This window comes from Sus scrofa, chromosome 14 (genome assembly GCF_000003025.6).
Source record: "Sus scrofa isolate TJ Tabasco breed Duroc chromosome 14, Sscrofa11.1, whole genome shotgun sequence".
Lineage (NCBI taxonomy): Eukaryota > Metazoa > Chordata > Mammalia > Artiodactyla > Suidae > Sus > Sus scrofa.
Window position 1 is genome coordinate 60,407,175 of NC_010456.5, and position 8,772 is coordinate 60,415,946.

Here is an 8,772-nt window from a genome sequence, read left to right on the forward strand (position 1 = left end):
ATGAAACCTGCATCATAGCAATAACCAGAGCCACAGCAGTGATGGTGCTGAACCCTTAGCCTGCTGAGCCATAAGGGAACTCCCCAAAGTATATATTTTTTATACATAATCTTGTGTAATTCTAAAATTTTAAAAATACTATAGGAGTTACTGTTGTGGCTCAGCAGAAGCAAATCTGACTAGCATCCATGAGGATGCAGGTTCCATCACTGGCCTCACTCAGTGGGTTAAGGATCCAGCATTGTCGTGGGCTGTGGTGTAGGTGGCAGATGCGGCTCAGATACCCAGTTGCTGTGGTTGTGGGGTAGACCGGCAGCTGCAGCTCTGATTTGCCCCCTAGCCTGGGAACCTCTATATGCCACGGTTATGGCCCTAAAAAGACAAAAAATAAAAATAAAAATACTGTAGAGAATATGAACCTATTTTTTAAAATAGATGGGCAAATAAACCCCTGTAATCCCACCAGCTAGAAATAACTTCAGTTACCATTTTAAAATATATCCTAGAACATTTTAGAATGTACATGTATTACATTTTCTAACTTACTTATTTTGACATGAGATAGTGTGAGCATTTCTGTATATCTTTAATCCAGTCTTTCTCAACCTGTTTTTCATCATCACTCCTCCTAAGGAGACTTTAATCTTTCTGCTCCCTTCACCCCCACCCCCATGGAAGTTTAATACCACAGATACACTGTATATCTTTTTATGTACCACAGCCTTTGGAAACCACAAAGCATTGTAATAACTAAGATATTTTCCAACCTCCTAAGAACCAAATCTCCCCCCCTTTAAGAATGCATGTCTTCAGTACTCTTTTAAGATACAGTTTTTAATGACTGCCTGACACTTTACCATATGGCTGCATCATAATTTATTTAATAGGTCTTTTACTCTCTCTGCCTCTCTGTCCTCTTCTTAACAATTTTAAAACACTTGGGTTGGGTTGAGGTGTTTGTTTTATTTATTTATTTTTTTACCATTTTAAATGATACCTGGTCTTTGTGTATTCCAGATATATTTAAAATTATAGTAGTTCCCTCTGTGGTGCAGTGGGTTAAAGACTTGGCATTGCCACATCTGTGGCATAGGTTGCAGCTGTGTTTGGGATTCAGCATCTGGCCTGGGAACTTGCATTTGCCACAGGGTGAAAAAATGAAATGGCATGAAATAAAATAAATACAAGGACTTTCTGTATATATATTTCATTTCAAAAAATGAAATGGCATGAAATAAAATAAATACAAGGACCTTGTAATAACCTATAATGGGAAAAAATCTGAAAAAGCATATATATGTGTGGGTGTGGGGGTGTGTGTATAGTATACATACACATAGCTTGATGAATTTAACTGAATCTTCAGATCCATGACATGATGGCCAAAAGGACTGCTAATATTAGCTTTGAATCAGTAGTATCCAAGGTTAAAATAAAAATCACAGTTAACTCTCAAGACTGTAAAAGTTATGCTATATTAACTTGTGAGTCTAATAGCTTGATATCAGTGTTATGGAATATACCATAAATAATGGCTAATGAGAACTTTTAAGGAAATTCTCAGATTACTTTTCTTATACTAGTTTTCATAATGAATATAGAAATGGTCCTGTTAGCTTTTCAAAACTGTTCTATGGTTTATTTTTATTTTTTGCTCAAATAAAGATTTTATTGTTTGTTTAAATTATATTTCTTGTGAGCTGGAAATTTGAGAATCATCCTCGCTTTTTTTTAGTTTTCTGTTCTTTAAGATGAATGTTTAGCTTACTGAGCCAGCTGGTCACCTTCCTCATGCTTTCTAAGTCCAGTGACTAGTTCTGAATGTGAACAAGTTACCAAAAAAATGGGAATTGCATTCAAACAGTTTGCTAATATTTGAAGTGTATACATTTTTGTTATTGTGTTAAAGATTGTATTGTATAAGGAGTGTAGCCAGTGTTTACTTTAGATGTTAATAAACATTTCTTTTTCTTTTTTTCTTTTTAGGGCTGCTTTCAAGGCATATGGAGGTTCCCAAACTAGGAGCTGTAGCTGCCAGCCTATGTCACAGCCACAGCAATGTGGGATCCAAGCTGCAGCTGCGACCTACACCACAGCTCACAGCAACTCTGGATCCTTAACCCACTGAGTGAGGCCAGGGATCGAACCCTCGTCCTCATGGATGCTAGTCAGGTTCATTAACTGCTGAGCCTCAATGGGAACTCCAGTAAACATTTCCAATGCTTATATATATTTGAATATATAATATATGTAATTGAATCACTTTGCTATACACCTGAAACTAACACAACATTGTAAATGAACTATACTTCAATTTTGAAAAACCAAGAAAAAAATTACATTGGCTCCCCCTGTTCAGTTAGTGATGATGTTAAGTGCTCAGTGAACAGTTCTAATGATTTTTTAGTGTCCCTTGCTCACCACTCCTACCACCTCACCCCTTCACATCCTCCAAACACTTAGAAGTGTAGCGTTTCTTATGTTCCAGGCACCAACCTAGTGTCAACCTTCAAATCAGTCTTTAGGAGTAAGTGGCACCTCAGTTGGTAAGGTGGGATCCCTGGAAGGGGCCTTCCCAGGTCACAAAGCCAGTCGGGGGGCAGGCAGACACCCAGACCTGCTTTACCAAAGAGCAAGCTTGGAACTAGTTCATTACAGCAGGCTCGAGGGCTGGAGGGGAAGGAACAGCTCCGTGAGAATCACTAGGCCCTTAGATGGGACAGAGCAGAGCAAGCCCCAGGCTGAGAAAACTCCTCTTTCTGGCTGCCGTGGTCCACAGGGCATTTTTAGACATATGGCTTGTGAGGACAATGTGTTTGTTTTTTTCTTTTGCCCACCTGGTCACTGGAATGTTTCTGACTTCAAGTGTTCCAGCCAGCCCCCCTCACTATTCTTTTGGGGATGATAGATAATAGTTGCCAGTGAAGCCATGACTGCATTTAAGATGTATTTGTCCCTTCAGCAGAAAAGATCCCTTGAAGATCTGTTATGTTCCAGAATACAGAAGGTGTGGGAGAAGGTTAAAGGGAGATAGGAAGGTCGCCCAAGCCCCTGCACGACCCCAGCTGCTTTGGGACCTGAGACGAGCTCTCTGGCTGGTTGGGCCTGGCTTTGCTTATTTTTCAAGCTGCCTCGGGTATCACCTGTCTTGTGTACCTCAGGATAGTTAATTAATGGGAACAACGCGAAAGCGTATGAAGCATTTTATGAATTCACATCTAAGTAGGTAGAAGGCTCATACTGTGCAAACTCGGGGTCTGCAGATATGTGAGGAGCTGAGGGGACATGGCTGAAAGAGGGGTGTGGGCACGCTGGCTGGGTCATGGCAGAGGGCCTGTCAGGATCAAGCGCTGAGGCTGCACCTGAAAACTTAGAAGCAGGAGCTCTGTCAGGCATACCCTGCATGGCTGACCTTTCCTCACCACAGTTCTCAAAAGGCTTTGCGAGCAGTAACCCGCTTACTCAGGCGAGTGCAAGCTGCTGCTGTGTCCCCAAAGTGTACATGTATGGAGGCGGCCTTCCACCTGCCCCTCAGGTCTGTCCCTAAGCCAATGAGAATTCAGCAGCACCAGAATGGCCTGGAGCTGCCCCATGGTGACAGTGGGGGAGTATTTAAAGTGGCCCAACCAGGGCTGAGAGCAGACATCTCCACTGGGCATCTCAGGGCCCATCTCCCCAAGGTGTGCTGGACTAGCTAGATCTCTGCTAGCCTGTGAGTGTTGTGTTCATAGCACTTCATGTGTGCTTGAAGCCAATTAGAAAAGCTTGCTATAGGAGAGAAAAGAGCTGCACTGAGCACCCTCCTTCCCCTTTAAATGTCAACAGATTAGGAGTCAGTGAATGACAGCACACCTCTTGCTACCTTAGAGACCAAAATTTAAGCTACTCCCCTTAAGCTATAGCTAGAGTGCACCTGCCAGTGTCTTTAGTCCCCACTGATGGAACAGGACCCAAGGTATTGAAGATGGAACATAGTTATTCATTCATCCTCTAATTTAAAAAGCTGGATATGCTGTACAGCAGAAATTGACGGAACAATGTAAATCAACTATAACAGAAGAAATAAAAACCTGGGGGGAAAGAAGCTGACTATGAAACCCCAGGAGCTTTCTACATGGGCCTGGACTCACCAAACTCTTTATTTTGTAATGGACTTCTGACATTTTTAGGAAGGGCTGTCCTGATGTGGGCTATAGAAGAGGGTTTCACATGCTTCTTCAAGAGGACCCACACTGTCCCAGTTGCTGAGTCCCACCACCAGATGCTAGTGGCAGCTATTTGGGGAACACTTAGGCACTACAAAAAAATGAGTGATTCCATTCTGGCTCACACCATATCCCTGATGTACCCCTTAAAGCATGTCACTGAGTTCATCACAGAAAATTGTTTCCCCTGTGCCTTCCACAACAAGGTTAGAGCTGTCCTTGGGGCCAGGGGAAGGGGGCAGGGAGTGAGAAGCACCAACTGGATAACCTCCTCTGACCCCCACTCCACCTTACCATAAGTAGATCCAAATCCTTCTAGAAAATTAGGAAGGCATATCCCCATATATCAGCGATATAAATAGAACTGCTTCAGCGCTCTGGTAGACGGTGACTCTCCAAGGTGGACTGGGAGGCAGCCTGGCCTTGGCTGGGCATCGTCCTCTAAATAGAAAGATGAACTTGTTCAGCCTTTCCAGAAGGAAAACTGCTGCCCAGCCTACAGTGCAACGTCCTTGTCTTCCATCTGGAGGAAGCACGGGTGACATATCATCTAGTAAGGGCACCTCTCTGTTTCCACCTCCAGGTCGAGGGGTGTGACCCTTACTTCTCAGCCTCAAGGGAGGGACACTCAACCCCCCAAAAAGACATGAGGGCGCTCAGCTCGGCCCACCGCACCCCGGACCGGAGCCGTCACCCCCCGAAATTCACTCCCTTCACAAGCCCCCAAGCGCGTTCTCTGGTGCGGACTGCTCCGGGGCCCTGGCTTTGTGCCCAGCGTTGTCAGAGCCACCGCCCTGAGCCTGTCCCCGGGAGCCCCGCGCCTCCTCCCACCGCTCCGCTCTCGCGCCCCGCGGCCAGTTGTCTGCCCCGAGACAGCTGCGCGCCCTCCCGCTGCCGGTGGCCCTCTCCGGTGGGGGTGGGGACCGACAGGGTCAGCCCTCCGGATCCGGGGCGCTCCGGGTAGCGGGGAGAAGTGATCGCTGGGGAGCTGGGGGAGGGGTCGCCTTCCTGCCCTACCCAGGACTCCGGGTGCGACCGCTCCTCTATCTCTCCAGCCCACCACCACTCCACCACTTGGACACGTCTCCCTCCTCCCTGGAGTCGCTCTAGAGGGTTTGGGGGTCTGAGTAAAGAACCCGAAGTAGGGATACAGTGTGGCGGCACCTTCCAGAGGCCCCGGGCGCAGGGTAGACCGGGGCGGGGCGGCCCGCGGACAGGTGCAGCCCCAGGCGCAGGCGCACTCGCGCCTCCCGGCGCAGGCGGTGAACCTCGCCCCACCCCAGCCCCTCCGGGGGGCAGCTGGGCCGGGTCGGGAGGGGCCCACCAGCCCGGGAGACACTCCATATACGGCCAGGCCCGCTTTACCTGGGCTCCGGCCAGGCCGCTCCTTCTTTGGTCAGCACAGGGGACCCGGGCGGGGGCCCAGGCCGCTAACCCGCCGGGGGAGGGGGCTCCAGTGCCCAACACCCAAATATGGCTCGAGAAGGGGAGCGACATTCCTGTGAGGCGGCTCGGGGGGAGAACCCGCGGGCTATATAAAACCTGAGCGTGGGGACCAGCGGCCACCGCAGCGGACAGCGCCGAGAGAAGCCTCGCTTCCCTCCCGCGGCGACCAGGGCCCCAGCCGGAGAGCAGCAGGTGTAGCCACCCGCCCAGGTAGACAAGAGTGGGATGGGGACAGGGAGACAGGGCACTGTCGAGGGGAGCCCAGAGAGCTTCCGGGAGCCCAGCCGACCCCATCTATTAGCCGCGACCCTGCCTCCTCGGTGCTGCTCGGTCCCCAGAGCCACATGCGCTTTAAAGAGGAGACAGGAAGCAGTCGACCTTTGGAAACGTCTCCAAATTTATTCCCTGCCCCTTTGGATTTCTCTACCTACACTTAGTATGTGTCCTGGTAGATGAACGTTTGACTTTAGTAGTCCCCAGGGCCAACCGAGCCAAAAGACAACAAGGGCCTCTCTTTCCGGCTTGCCATCAAGAGAAAGGGCGCCTAGGAATTTTTGAGTCTGGAATGTCGTGGGGTCTGGAAGAGGCTATTCCTCCCCGGATGGAACGCCCAAGCCCCACCCACGGCATGCCTTCCCACCCGTACAGTTTCCCAGCCCTTAGGGTTTGCCGGCCTTAACCCCCTTGGGGAGGCCACCGAGGTGCAGAGAGGGCGGGTGCCAGAGGGAAAGGGGAAGAAGAGTGTGCCCTGGGTTCCCAGGTGGAGAAATTCTGAGGTCTCTTCCCAGCGCAGTGCCCTGGCAGCGAAGCTCTGCCAGGTTGCTCGGATTGATCCCCTGGCGGGATGCACGAGGGCTGGGGGTGTCCTTAGGTCCCGGGGGAGGGAGGGCGCTCGGACCAGTGAGGCTTCCTGCCTGACACGCTGCGCATCTCCACGGCCTTGCTGATCTTGCAGAAACCCGACGCCATGTGTGACGAAGACGAGACCACCGCCCTTGTGTGCGACAATGGCTCCGGCCTGGTGAAAGCCGGCTTCGCCGGTGACGACGCCCCTAGGGCTGTGTTCCCGTCCATCGTGGGCCGCCCTCGCCACCAGGTCAGGCTGCCTGTCCACCGAGGGAGCCGGGCCGGGGTCCCTGTGCTGCCCAGAGCCGCCCCTCTTGAAGCCGCTGTAACGAGTGCGTGGTGTCTCCGCTCCGCAGGGCGTCATGGTGGGTATGGGTCAGAAAGATTCCTACGTGGGCGACGAGGCTCAGAGCAAGAGAGGTATCCTGACCCTCAAGTACCCCATCGAGCACGGCATCATCACCAACTGGGACGACATGGAGAAGATCTGGCACCACACCTTCTACAACGAGCTCCGGGTGGCCCCCGAGGAGCACCCCACCCTGCTCACCGAGGCCCCCCTCAACCCCAAGGCCAACCGCGAGAAGATGACTCAGATCATGTTTGAGACCTTCAACGTGCCCGCCATGTACGTGGCCATCCAGGCAGTGCTGTCCCTCTACGCCTCCGGCCGTACCACCGGTGAGTGCCCCGGCCGGCCCCGCCCACGGCTGAGCCCCGCCCCCTCCCCGAGGGCTTCCCCCCCACCCCCGCCCCTGCCAGGGTGCCGCCGCTCACATCGGCCTTGTGCTGTCCCTGCGCAGGCATCGTGCTCGACTCTGGCGACGGCGTCACCCACAACGTGCCCATCTATGAGGGCTACGCGCTGCCACACGCCATCATGCGCCTGGACCTGGCCGGCCGCGATCTCACCGACTACCTGATGAAGATCCTCACCGAGCGTGGCTACTCCTTCGTGACCACAGGTGCGCGGCGCCGGGGGCTCCCTGGGCAGGTGGGCGGGCTGCGCGCAAGTCCCCGGCCCATGCTGAGGGCTCCTCCTCCGCCCCGGTCCCCCGCAGCTGAGCGCGAGATCGTGCGCGACATCAAGGAGAAGCTATGCTACGTGGCCCTGGACTTCGAGAACGAGATGGCCACCGCCGCCTCCTCCTCCTCCCTGGAGAAGAGCTACGAGCTGCCAGACGGCCAGGTCATCACCATCGGCAACGAGCGCTTCCGCTGCCCGGAAACGCTCTTCCAGCCCTCCTTCATCGGTGAGCCCTGCAGGCCCACCCCGCAAGCACCCCGCCCGTCACCCGCGGCCTACCCACCCTCCAACTCATGCTCCTGATTCCCCGCTGCCCCCAGGCATGGAGTCGGCGGGCATCCATGAGACTACCTACAACAGCATCATGAAGTGCGACATCGATATCAGGAAGGACCTGTACGCCAACAATGTCATGTCAGGGGGCACCACCATGTACCCGGGCATCGCTGACCGCATGCAGAAGGAGATCACCGCTCTGGCCCCCAGCACCATGAAGATCAAGGTGGGCGGCGGCCCGCGCCCATGCCCGTTAGTGGGCTCCAGGCTGCGACTGCGCCCACCTGACCGGTTGTCTCTGTCTTACAGATCATCGCCCCGCCGGAGCGCAAGTACTCCGTGTGGATCGGCGGCTCCATCCTGGCCTCGCTGTCCACCTTCCAGCAGATGTGGATCACCAAGCAGGAGTACGACGAGGCCGGCCCATCTATCGTCCACCGCAAATGCTTCTAAACCCCATTCCAACAGCTGCGACTTCTCCTCAGGACGACGAATCTGCTCAAGTGCAGTGGCTGACCTCGAGCCACCAAGCGGCAACTGCTCTCCCACCGCCTGCGTTGCTGCTGCCCAAACCGACACAATGTTTATAACGTGTACATACATTAACTTATTTACCTCATTTTGTTATTTTTAAAACGAAGCCCTGTGGAAGGAAATGGAAAACTTGAAGCATTAAACTCAGCCATTCTGTTATGCTGCGTAAAATTGTCTGCTGTGTTTATTTGCGGGGGTGAGGAGCGGCGGGGGTGGGGAGCGGCGGGGGTCGGGAGGAAGAGGGACCCCCAGCTTTCTACCTCAGCGTCACTTTTCACAATACTCTGAACGAATGCACTCTTTTCAAAACCATGATTAAATCTCCCCGTACTCATGATTTTCCCCTCTGGCTCAGATCGGTTCCCTGTACTGGCAGGCCAGCCGAGGCCCGACTTGACCCTGGGGCGTGTCCCCCTTGTCCCTGTGCTGGGGCTGCAG

At 52.6% G+C, this 8,772-nt stretch overlaps 1 protein-coding gene across 4 annotated transcripts; it reads left to right on the plus strand.

The window, feature by feature from the left end:
• On the plus strand, positions 5,477-8,513 carry ACTA1 (actin, alpha 1, skeletal muscle). Of its 4 annotated transcripts, none has more exons than XM_005670976.2 (7): positions 5,477-5,861; positions 6,607-6,747; positions 6,854-7,178; positions 7,301-7,462; positions 7,559-7,750; positions 7,845-8,026; positions 8,110-8,505. In XM_005670976.2, the coding sequence occupies exons 2-7, from the start codon at positions 6,619-6,621 to the stop codon at positions 8,251-8,253; spliced, it is 1,134 nt and encodes a 377-aa protein (XP_005671033.1). In that variant the 5' UTR covers positions 5,477-5,861; positions 6,607-6,618; the 3' UTR covers positions 8,254-8,505. The 4 variants fall into 4 exon arrangements, with proteins under 4 accessions (XP_005671033.1, XP_020927589.1, XP_020927590.1 ...); NM_001167795.1 differs by having other exon boundaries at positions 5,768-5,843; positions 8,110-8,513; XM_021071930.1 differs by having other exon boundaries at positions 5,509-5,861; positions 7,301-7,750.